At 36.4% G+C, this 12,803-nt stretch overlaps 1 protein-coding gene across 1 annotated transcript in view; it reads right to left on the bottom strand.

Annotated features, from left to right (window-relative positions):
• Window positions 1–471: 471 nt before the first annotated feature.
• The window catches only part of LOC149144544 (pre-mRNA cleavage factor Im 25 kDa subunit 2-like), a 63,103-nt gene continuing 50,771 nt past the window's right edge, over window positions 472–12,803 (bottom strand). Inside the window, exons 6-8 of the mRNA XM_089446593.1 lie at window positions 1,185–1,271; window positions 995–1,105; window positions 472–853 (exon numbers count right to left, since the gene is read on the bottom strand). Coding sequence (XP_089302719.1) covers window positions 788–853; window positions 995–1,105; window positions 1,185–1,271 — 264 coding nt within the window. The 3' untranslated portion in view covers window positions 472–787. The remainder of the gene's footprint in view (window positions 854–994; window positions 1,106–1,184; window positions 1,272–12,803) is intronic.

Here is a 12,803-nt window from a genome sequence, read left to right as displayed (position 1 = left end):
CATTTTCATGTTTCTAACCGCAACTATTTTCCATGTTTACATTTTACATGGTCCTACAACATATTGTGCATCGTAATCTTGCAATATTATGCAATGTTTTAAAGAAAACCTTGTCACCTTCTGTCTCATTCAAAGAACAAATATTCCAATCCCATGGATGTGATGGCTGACTTAGGTTGCAGTGTGCACTAGATAAATATTGAGAGTGATATAATTATAGTTCTTCAAGTTTCTTAGTTTCACATTTTCTTATCCTCTCCAAAGCATTACTGCGATGACCAAGATTCAATATCTAACCTCAAGCTCTAGCAAGACTCGGAGCCCACAGACAGTTTTTATTGGACAGGCACTTTCCTACAATTCATGCTGTTACTGCAAATAGGTAAAGTTAAAATGTTCTACTTGAGAAGATAATAAGATACATGCATAATTTAGTTTGCTTACTATGGTTCTCCAGGAATTGAGCATAACTCATTATTTTCAAAAACAAAATTACAGTTGAATGCAAATTACACATCTTATTACATACAAAGCATGGCAACATCACTGCAAAAATATACTAGTGCCAATGTAATAAGGCCTCCGTGGGCCAGTTTTTCCCTTTTATCAATATGATACTTGTTTCCATATAAAGTTGTCCACAGAGAACCATTAACTCTCCACTCACACTCTTCCATGATATCATCATGCTTTATACAGCACAATTCTTTTTGAAGCTTTCTGTTATACTTTCTACAGTCTCTTCTGTCGAGACACTTTTTGATCGTTCAAATGAAACAACTCATTTTTACATTAGATCAAAAGAAAACCTGGAGAGCTGCTGTGGAATACTTGAGATTTCTGGACCATATTTCTGCATTCAAGTTTGCACCATTAGAAGATCATTGATGTGCATTATGTCAGCAAGCATATCGATTGAAGATACAAAACAAAGAACAGTGCAAAATCCAAATAAAATGCAATTTTAAAAGGTTTTGCATGTTTGCAATTTTACCTCAACATTATCAAAGAGTTCGAACAATGGAACAGCAAGAATTTTCAAGTTCTTGGGTACTTCAAAGCATTGGTTGTCAGATAAATGAACAACATATATCTTCTTGCATTCCTGCAAGAAAAGATATAATATTCAGCAGAAAGTTCCATATTTAGGTTACAATCGAGCTGATTAACAATCCTCTTTGTACCTTTGGTTTATTGATATGTGGTGGACAATATGGATACATCAAAGTCTCAAAATTGGGCCTCCACCACACTCCAACACACTCTCCAATCTGCAAAAAGCAGCCAATGCCTAGCAGTTGAATAGGTCCAGCTATCCAAAGGTCATAAAAATAATAGAAACTGTCTTTTAAAAATAAACATGCTGATTACTAAGCATAACATAACATAGTACATTTGAGAAGTTCCAAATTTTAGAGTTAACATAGATCTATCTAAACCTTGGATTTATTAAGTACCAACTGCAAACTTGGTGTAAACTTAGGTTTTATGTCTTAAAAAACCCAGGTGCAAACTTAGACATCATCTTTTCCTTTTTATTTTATTTTAGTTAGTTTGCGTTACATGTGACATGGACATCTCTTCCCCGCAGGCTATAAGAGCACTGAAAGACCAAAAAAGTGTTGTGGAAAATATTAATTTTAGCATCAAGACACTAAAGATACAGAAAACATGTTATAACTTGTGAATCTAAGCTATTATCTATGTTAAATTCATCACATTATGCACCTAACCCCTATTAAATTAGGGAAAACATACGTAAGATGGTTCAGCCATGTAAAATCGAAATAACAAGATGAATTAGTGAAGCCCTGTTGTGGACTTAGGCACTTGGTTCATCCTCGCGATACAGACAGTGATGTTCAAACTAAGAGTACTATTTTTCTTAATTGAACTGACAAAGTACTGACAAACCTCTGTGAAAGAGAATAAGAAACAAAGTTGTAAGCCAAGTGATTGAAAGGTGGCAATCAAACAGAAAGCTTGGTGATTGTGTTTTATGTTTCTTTTGACTACTGTATGGCTGCTTTTTGGTTCATTTTCACCATTATATCGATAATAGATTGCGTGATGAAATTCAAAATACTGTGTATCTGCAAAGCAAACATAATATAAGCACATAAGAGGAAAAAATGAAGATGGGAGAATTGCTTGTTGATAAGTTGCGCGCCTCTGATTTACTCAATAGTACATATTTATTGTTGAGAGTCAATGTTCATTTTGTTCACAAATTAAGCATTTTTTTTTGAAGAATATTGTTGTTGAAATGTACTGTAGCCGAGAAATAGATGAAGGGAGCTCTGCCAGAATTCTTCATACATGAAGCTCAGAGCATTGATGACCTTGTACTGGTTTCCTTAATTTCCCATCGCTATTGCCTTAGCTCACTTCTCTCACAGCCTTGTAGGGAGGTGGCACAAGGTGGCCTTTCCTCCCTTCCATAAGGTGTGAGGAGGGTTTAATATGACAATCCCTCGACCCAATGTTGAGTTCACTAGTACTAATATTCCAGAGCTCTAGTTATTCAAAGAGAAGGTGAACGATAATCATGGTTCCACCAAAGGCACCGAGGAAATTCATCCCTAAAATTGTCCACAAGGTATTGAAATTCCTCTCAATGAATCCCTATTCTCTGGATGAATATGTTGACAGTTGGTATATGTGTTAATCTCGACCTGCACACATTGCCTGTATATTTTTTTGGCTGAATACCATCCAAGTCCATTATTAAGGCTTGGGTTAAGGAACTCTAGGAGCCACATAGCTAGCTCTGTACAACCACCTAACTTGACAGAAGGTTTTTTTTAGTTCACATTTAAGGAGGAAACCCATTGTGTTGCCATTGCTGCTTGTGGTCTTTGCATCTATCATAACACCCTAGTCATCCTAATCATTGCTGAAAAAATTGGAAACGGAAAAAAATCGGCAAGGGTTTGGAATACAACTTCTTGTCAACATCAAGGCAAGAAATAAGCAAGCTGCAACAAGCATTAAAAAATACAAAATAAATTCATGTTTTTCAAATTTATAAACATATAAACCAATGACAACATCAAATAAACACATTGGCATGTAAATATGGAAAAAAACACCAATATATTTAATGTAGTGGATGCCAAATAAAATATAAATAATAAAACATCAAAGAAAGTCGACACTGAATCCAAAACCCTGATATCTGACCAATCAAGAACTCAAAAGTGAATAATTAGTACAAAAACATCAAATAAATAAATGTATCTCCTCATCATAAGTCATCTACAATGACAAATCTAGCAGCTAGCTATCTAGCATCAAACCCCTCTTCCCCTAATACAAGTAAAGGTCGTGGCTCACTTGCCACTAGAAAGTCCCACATCATTTGTCTGACATCAACTAGTGGGTGTAGCTATATCAATTTGTGTAGAAGCTGAGGCTGATGTTGCCACATCACCCTCAATGATGTCAAAGGGCTCCTCTAAGCTTGCTAATCCTTCCTTGCCCCCTACACCTGTCGGTATTGCTCCTCTAACCACACAAGTTCCTTCCCAAGAATAGGTACCTCGTACTTCACCCTCCAATTAGACAATATATTAATATTTTCCAAGGAAATGACATCCACATTAGGTATTTTCTCTAGCTGCCTCATCCACAATTGGAGACTAGTAAATATATACCAAATGATTAAGATGTGGGAAATCCAATCTGTAAGAGGGCCATAATAAATTGAATGAGTTGTGAGGGTAGGGTCATAAATTATAATAATTGTAATTTCTTAGCGAAGTTCTAATCTATTGTGCTTCTTTGAGTGTATTTTTCCAAACAAACTCCAATTTCCCTCACATATATGTGCCTGGCTGAGAACTCGAATGGCAAATTTTCATAAAATGGTGCTATTACATTGTAATTTCACCACCAAATATCTACAACAAATAAAAAAAGACATAAATAGCATTTCATTATAGTGGAAAAATATGGAATAGATACATTTCATTACCATGACTGCTTTTCGGTCACACTGACTGGGTGCTCCCTCTGACACTAAAATAGATCTTGCTGTGGCAATCCTGGTTGCTTCTTCTGCCACTGTTGCTTTCTCTGTCACATGAGTCCTTATGCTCCTCAAAGCCTTGAGGTAGCTTTATGTACACTTCTTCTTCCTCAATTACTCCATTGAGGAAAAGCGGTCTCCACATCCACCTGATGCAATTTCCAAAGCAATAGAGATAATAATTTTAATATAAGTGTACCTAACAACTGGATCAAATGTCTCTTCATAGTCCTCTCCCTCTTTCTAGAAGAATCATTGAATCTCACTTTGTACTTCTTTATATTGCCATCAATTGCATGCTTGATATTGTAGATCTACTTGGAGGTCATTACTGACTTCTTCTTAGGTCTCGACATCATTCTTCATGCTGGCGTTCTTCAAATTTGCTAGCACGCTTGCTCTCTCTGAACTAGAAGCTCTTCTGGTCATTAGACATGATTCTAGATGTCAATACAATTTTTCCCTCTTGAGCACAAATCATTGATCCTGGGAGAATCCTCTTGCCACAAACTTTGGTTTGTTCTTCCCAATGCTTTCATACTACCAAAGACTTAGCAGCCTTTACGATGTACCTAGAACCCTCATTAGGAGGTCATGGAAGAAATGATTATGACCCAACAAAAGAAACAAAGACAAGAGGCGAAATAATAGTAAAACAATAATAATTAGGGAAGAAAGATATAAAGTACTTATCTTTTGATTTGAGGATTGTAGGGAATTTGTCAACTCCCTCTTGATCATCCATCTGTAGACTCATCATTCCTTGTCGTCATCACCAACTACTAATGCACCTTGCCTTTTCTTCGTTACACGAACTAGAGTTTCTTCATTCAACTTCCTTGCATGAACTAGGGTTTCTTCATTCAATTTCCTTGCATGAGCTAGGGTTTCTTCATTTAGTTGAATCTTCAATCTACGTCTAGGTTTTATCAACAAACCCTAGGGCTTTCTCATTCAAGACTTCTTAACATTATAGGGTTTACAAACCCTACTTCTAGTTCTTGTACCAAGCTACATATTCTGATCTCTAGTCAAGTGAATCTTAAAATAATAAAATCATAAAAGACACAACTTTCGACCAGCAAGAAAGTAATTTGATGGCCCTGCATTCTTTAGTCCTACAACTAAGTCAATAGGTCTTGCTCAAGGATTTTACAAATCATTAGGACTTCAATACAAGTTGTAGCTTTTAATTTCTCTTCTAGGTCTTACCTCACTTTACTACCTTACTTTCCATGTTGTCCATCTGACAATCTTTTTCTGCTTCAGATATTCCAGGTCCAACTCTTTCTATTTTTGAGGTCCTCTGTAATTTGGACTACTATACATAAACCCCAGCTGTTTCTCTGAATCAGAACATGTATCTCATATCATCAATGAGTTCAGTTTGTTCTTGTATATGAACTAGATTGATTCCAGGTCACATTAGTCTTCAATTTTATCCAAAGCATGCAAAGAATTTGACCAAAACATTCCACTATATACATCATAAGAATAGCTTGAGCTGCCATACTGTTGTTTCAATCAGAAACTTGTGTTGTGGACTATTTAGTGTGTTTAATGTTCTTTTGTTGCAAGCCACTCCTTGCATACAAATTTCGTAGACAGATACACCCTTCTGAAAAAAAAAAACTCTCCCTTTCCAGACTTATTCAACTTTATACACCAATCCAACTTATCAAGCTAGCCACTTAACATTTCAAGTCTTCTCTTAGAGTCATCCAATAGCAAGCTTAATTTCTTTGTCATCCCAGGCTCAAACTGCAACTACTAACATTCTATAGTATTCAATTTCATAACTGTCCTCCAATTCTTTTATAAGGACCCCTTCTTTACTCATACAATGTAGTTCTCAAACCTTGACACTTTCCTTTCAACTTGGTCTGCAACTTAGTTGACACTCTTTATATTCTAAGGATTTCAATTCAAGGAGTTTCCTAGGCCTTTCGACTTTTTTTTATCGCCCTCTGAGGTCTCTCGACCTCCTTTTGTCTACGTCCTTCCTCAAACATGTTGTGGCCTAGTCCTAAGGGCTTCCGGCCTACTAAGAGATGGATTTCGGTCCTGAACCTTGGGCTTTGGCCCTCTTCATATACACAAATAACCTTGGCTAAAAACACAGACAAATCTTGGCCTCCTTTGGAGCATATTTCGTCCTTTCAATTGCAAGCAGAGTCTGGACTAGGGCTTCTTTTCATTAGGATAATCTTCAAATTGTGTGAGAGAACAAGCCCTAGAGGACGACTTCAAACAGTTTAACTTAGTCAAGATTCAAGGCTGCTCTTTTACCCATGCTTTGATACCATGTTGATTTTTCAATTCTATACTGATAATTACTTCTAATGATTCCTTAATTTAATCCTTCTTGAGTTTACATTCATCATTAAGCAATTACAAAAAAGATCTCAACGTCGACAAAGTATGATTATTACTGTGGATACTCTGAAATACAACTAAACAGAAATTAACCACAGAAGTCAAAAATCCAGAAACAATAATTGTTGAGAAATCTAGGGAAGCATATAGTTTGATTTCTCTTAACTTGATTTCTCTTATACTTTGACAAGTTATTGTGATTATATTAGTTCTTCATCAGTATTGTTATGTTCTTTTCATCATCAAGACAAATGCCAAACAAGAAGATCACAAATGCAACAATAGGACACCAGAGATAGGCTCCAAGCCAGGGGAAAACCCATTCAAACTCTTCTACTAGTAGAAGAAAGTCAAATGAGCAAAGCAAGACCTTTTGACCAGGACCAAGACCCCCCTCCATCCATCAAGTCAACCTCTTATGAAGATAAGTCAAACTTCCCAAGTCAACACAAGTCTGCTCCTTAGAAACAAGTCAACAAGGTCTCCCTCAGTTCTGCAATTTCGCTGTTCTATTACAGACTAAGCCCTGCAACTTTATTGCTCCATTATAGATTGCAACTTCATTGCTCCATCACAAACTTGACCTTGCAACTTCGCTGCTCCATCTCGACCCTGTAGTAGCTTTGCAATACTTCGATTCTGTGGCAGAAAGACAATTTTTTCGGCTCTCATTCATTAGATAAGTATCTTCTTTTTTTTCGTTATGCCTTTCCTTCTTTCTTTTGGTTTCTTTGCATCCTTATTCCTCACTTGGAAGCTTGCAGATCAAACTTGCACTTGCTTGTCTTCTTTTAGGTCCAATGCTAGGGTATTTATAGTGGTTTCAATCTGTTCTTGAGGCCGACATGAATAGTAGGCACACTGACTTGATGGTGGAGGTGTAGATGGCTAAATTATATCAAATAATTTTCTTTCTTTGAAACAAAGAGTCTATTAAGGGTTTATAATATAATAACAATGACACAAACTATAAGCCTTCAATGGAGGCTTGACCTAGAAACATAAAGCATGAAACCCATGTTAAATTTTTTCTTTCTTTTATAATTTTTCTTTTCTTTTGACAATTACATTATGACTCAAATACAATTATGAAAACCCACACTAGTTACATTTCTCAACAATAATGACGGTAGGATCATAAAGAGATAGCCAAACACAAAAGACACAAAGTTTTACCCTGGGAAAACCCAACCTCAGGAAAAACCCAACAACCTTTTCTTAGAGAAATTATTCAATTCAACAAGAGATACAATCTGATTTTCCAGTCAAAATAAAGTCAAACTGCCTAGCAAACAAGCCCATGTCAAACTTGGTCAAACTGAGAAACTTCGGCCTCCTTTTCTTGCACAACATTTCAATTTGTTCCATAGATAAAACCACATAAACACTTTGACTTGCTCCACACGTGTGAGGAAAATCTGAGGTCAAACAGATATGAAGAATGGTTTGAACAGATTTTGGTCTTCTTCTCTTCCTTTTTCTTCACATTGTGAACATAAACATATATTGATGATGACCTGAATTGGTGCTTTGAAGTGGATAACGAGTGGCCTTTAAATAGTGAATTCATGAGCCTGAAATAGTGTGTCTGTACACTGAGTCGACCTGTCCTTATGCTAGGCCGAATTGAATTTTGGAAGCAAATTAATTCAAAATTTAAATTTAAAATTTCTTCTTTTGATTTCCCTTAAGTAGGTTGCTTGAATATCGACCGTAGCTACCAAAAATCAACAAAATCCCCACTTCATTCCCTACGATTTTGGCAACATGGTATTTTGAGTGGTTGATTCTACCAAACATTTCCACTCTACATAGCTTGTAATTCAACCTCATTCTATTATGATTGTCATATGGTAGACCGTACTTTCACATTTGATCCAATAGATTTGGCATTTTAAAATTTTCAATGCACTAATTAAATTTTTAAACGTATGGCACAAAACAAATGGGGAAATTTCGAATCTAGATCGGCAAAAAACTTAAAGAATGCTACAATTAAAATATCATAGCTACATAATTGTTAAATCTCCCATTAAAAAGGGCAAAAGAGGTATATCTAATAGACATTCTAAACCCTATACTAAATCTTGAAAAGAAAGAAAATAAAGGCACAAAATTTTCTACATACATGAGAATATGGATATGGTAGATCAGAGTAAATCCCCACTCCACAAATGCTTATTTGATGGCATTGAAAACTACAGATTTCCCCTTGTTTGTTTGATTGAAAATAGTCATAATATTCTCAGAGCTCAATCTGTTGAAATTTTGATGTTCTATGCTCTTACAATCACTTAAATCCAGAACTTCTTTATGCTGCAAAATAAATTAAGTAATTGTAGATAGAACATAAACCATATAAACCATATGCACAATGAAAGACAACCAAGAACTCAATGAAACACAGAGAAGTTAGGTCAATGACCAAGGAAAAACCCATAACGGGAAAACCCAACCAGATTCTTCTTCTAATAGAAATCAACTGTTCAGCAGAGATACAAAGTACAAAGAGAGAATGAAGAAGTTCACCCAAATCTGAAGAATATATCCGATAGCAGTAGCTGATGCAAACACTGAATCACTTTGGCTCTTCGAGATCTTCTCTTACTCTCCAAGTATCTCTCTCTCACAATCTCCTTCAAGTCTCTCCACCTCTCTCTCTCTCAAGTTCGAATTCACAATGCACAAGTAAGTGAGGTGAGATGATATGAGACACATATATATGGGAGGGGCAATGAATTATTGACATAAAGGAGAAGCAATACACATGCCTTGAAGAGGAGTTACATATGCCAAAATAGGAGTGTAACTTATGCCATAAAGGAGAGGAGTGTAACTTATGCATTTAGAAGAGAAGTGTAACTTATGCATTAAAGAGGTGTAAGAGGAATCTTTTTATGACGAGTCATTAAAGTGTGTAAGAGTGTAAGAGAGTGTAAGACGTGCGTAAGAGCATTAAAGAGAGAGAGGAATGAATCCATTAAGAGAGAGTAACATATGCATTAATTAAGGGGAGTTACATATGACATGATTGAGAGACTCGAATTTTTTTTAATAATAATAATACTAATATTGATGATTAAGCTGAAATTGAACTATTAGGATTGATTCATGATCAAAAAGGATTTTCCATTTTTTTTGGAAAAAATGAAGATATTTGCGTTCTTTGCTCATCTCTACTCTGTATCATCTGGAACAATGATGTCTCACTCTAACAAAGAAGAATCATCATAGGGGAGATTCACCCATCACCCTATATTCACTTGGGGGCAATGCCACTTGCCAACATATGACAAGGATATTACACAACCAAGTCTCATCTCTGCTTGGGGGGATCCACATGTTGAAGAATCTAGGGCAATTAATGATAAAAGGATTCTTCTAGACTTGATAACAATTTGTGAAGCACTTTTTTCAATTCTTCTTGTTAGCTTGATCTTCTTCTTATTATTAGTGTATGTGTGTTTACTTCATCAAACTGCTACCAAAACACAAGAAACAAGAACACAAGATATTGGCTCTCTGCCAGGGCAAAACCTCTCTCTCTTAAGAGAGGAAAACCCTTTTGTAAATTTCTCTTATTGAAGCTTCTATTGATCAATGCCAAACCCTAGACCCTTGACAAGAATATCCTCCAAGCATAAGTCAAGTCTTTGTCCTTCTTTTTCCTGCACTTTGTCCTCCTTCTTCTGGCACGTCTTTCTTCTTTCATTGGCACTTCATTCTTCTTTCGGCAGTTGATAGTAGTCTTCGTTATACTTGCTCCAGAAGAGATATTCTTCTTTGATTCTTAGTAGGCTCCTTCACATATGAAGGGTACCTTATTTTCTTTCCAACAAGCACCTTCTTAAGGTATAGTTGCAGACTTGTTGTGACAGTAGTGCAACCCTATTTCCTTGCACATGTGAGGGGATACCTTATGAAAGTGACCTCTTCCTTCTTCGCTTGAGTAGGAGGCCTTATAGGCCTATGTTTCTAGCCCAAACTATGAGAGATATGTGATGTGGTAGAGGGATGCTATGACAGAAAATAAACCCTCTCTTTCTCGCACGTGTGACTATAATTTGACCTTAGAACAAACTTCCAAGGCGCAGTTTTGTTTCCTCCTTCGCTGCACTAGAGGCTGTAGAATTTCTCATTGTAGATCAACAGATTATGCAATATACTAAAGCAAAATACTAGATCTACTTCTACAACAAACTTGCTGAAGCTTAATCGATTATGAGCAAGATCAAATAGAACACATATAACTGAGAAAGAGAAAGCAATCACACATGAACATAGAAGAATACTCTGGGGAAAGCCTCAGCTAAGAAACCCCGATCTCTGTACTATCGTACAAGTGGAAATATGTCTGGATTACACAAAGCTTTAGCTCACAAGCTATCTAGCTCTCAGTACAATCCTACAATGCTGCTCATAGACTGAATAGACACAACATATGCCTTCCTCAGTCCTCCAAGCCTCCTATTTCCTTGCGCAGTTTCTCCTGGGTCCTCCAGCTGCAACCTGTGTGATTCTCACCTCACACACAACACTGACCTCTGAAATAACTGCACAAACCTGAAGGAGATAATTCCTTCTGCATGGATGAGTTTCCTTTATAGGAAAAATCCTCCAACTGATAGTACACTGTCCCTTCCTCTGATCTCAACTGGGTCTCTAACTGAACTGACATGCATGAGTTATTTATGAGAGAATATTCAGTTATCTGGAGAGCAACAGTTACATGCATGCAAGCATTAACTAACTGAACTCACAATTAATTCAACAAATTGTTGGAACTAATCTAACTGGACTTGACTCAGTTAACTGAGCCAACTAATTACAACTCATCCTTATCTCTTTAACTAATGGATAAATTCCTCAATCAATGGGATAACTGTTGCATGTCCTCACATAGACTTCATGTTTGATTTTCTCTAACTAATTAACTCAAGATGAGTTAATTAATTATTTTACAAACAACTGCTAAGATCAAATTCGAACTTTTACTTCTCTATTTTAGTTCAGAGACTAACTAAAATAGGAATCCATCCCGAAATGCTATTTATAGCAATGCTATTTTTAGCACTTCCATTTTTCATTCCTTGTTGCTATGTCCAACACTGGTATCCAAACTGCTATTTATTACAGTGCTATTTTTAGCATTTCTTGTTGCCATTTTCAACAGAGGTTCCCTTTCCTCGTCTTTCTTCACCCTTTTCTCGACTTTCTTTCTTGTTGATTTCAGAGATGCTTGATGCTTGTCGTTGGAGGAATGGACAACCTCTATATATAGAGGTTTGTCCCTCCTTTAGGCCAACTTGACTTTTATACTTCGGATTTGATTCTTTGGTGATGTCGTTGCATGGAGGAGACTTGTGACTTTGCTTGGAGGTATTCTTTTGACTCTAATACAAGTATATACATGGTGTAACATGCCCTTAAGGGTCTTCATCATTTCTTTTGACTCTTTGACTTCCCTATAACACTTTAACATGTGCTAGACCTATTCAATGAGCAAGAAACTCATTGATATAAATAACAAAAATAATATTTCTTTTCCTTTATAAATACAAATATCAAAATTACATTTATGAAGACCGAACCTAGTTACATTTTTTTCAACACTCCCTCTTAACTAGGGAGGTATTCATAAATCATTACAAGGTGTTTGACTATTTTTTCAATCTTGAAGAATTCACATAAGAGAAACCGGATTGGAAATCCATCTATTATAGCATCATAGTAACCAACATTGTTTTATAGCAAGGCCTTGATTAAAAACTCTACCTCTCATAAGATCAGATCACAATGTTGGCGAGACCAATGATTTATAGACACCTTTATCATTGTCTCTCAAGGTACATACCCACCTAGGTGTTCACTGAGTATGACCTTCTAGGACTATTCTTGTCTTGGGTTCCCAACCCTCAAAGAATATTGGTCCTCTTGCCTACTCTTATCTTGGACGCCCTACACATCCTCAAAGAGCATCGAATGCCAGATGATTACCCAATCCTCCATTTTTCTTCCAAAGTGAAGACAAGAATGTTGTGTCTATCTCTTCCTCTCAATCGGGGAAGGTATGCCAAAGTTTCCTCTGACAAAGAACTCACTCAAGCTCCTTTGTAATTAGGAACTTGCTCAAGCTCCCTCTTAGCTAGGGACTTGTCCATTCATCAACAACTTCTTCTCCATGGGTCCTTCAGCTGTTGGATCTCCTTCTTCCTTTGATGTCATGAAGTTTTGTTGAGCTTCTTCTTTGTAGGGCATCAACCATCGATCACTTTCCTTCCTAGTTTGTTATGTCATTTCTTCCTTTGTGGAAAGTGGCCTTCTTGATATATGTCAGGATCTTTCGTCATCTGGCTACTCCTTTGTCATTTGACTATATTTCAGAATGTGTATCATA

The sequence above is a fragment of the Pinus tabuliformis genome, chromosome X (genome assembly GCF_031772625.1).
Source record: "Pinus tabuliformis cultivar Carrire ecotype Pingquan chromosome X, CPIR1, whole genome shotgun sequence".
NCBI classification, from domain to species: Eukaryota; Viridiplantae; Streptophyta; class Pinopsida; order Pinales; family Pinaceae; genus Pinus; species Pinus tabuliformis.
The sequence above is the reverse complement of the archived record's forward strand: the minus strand, read 5'-3'. Positions and strand labels throughout refer to the sequence as shown.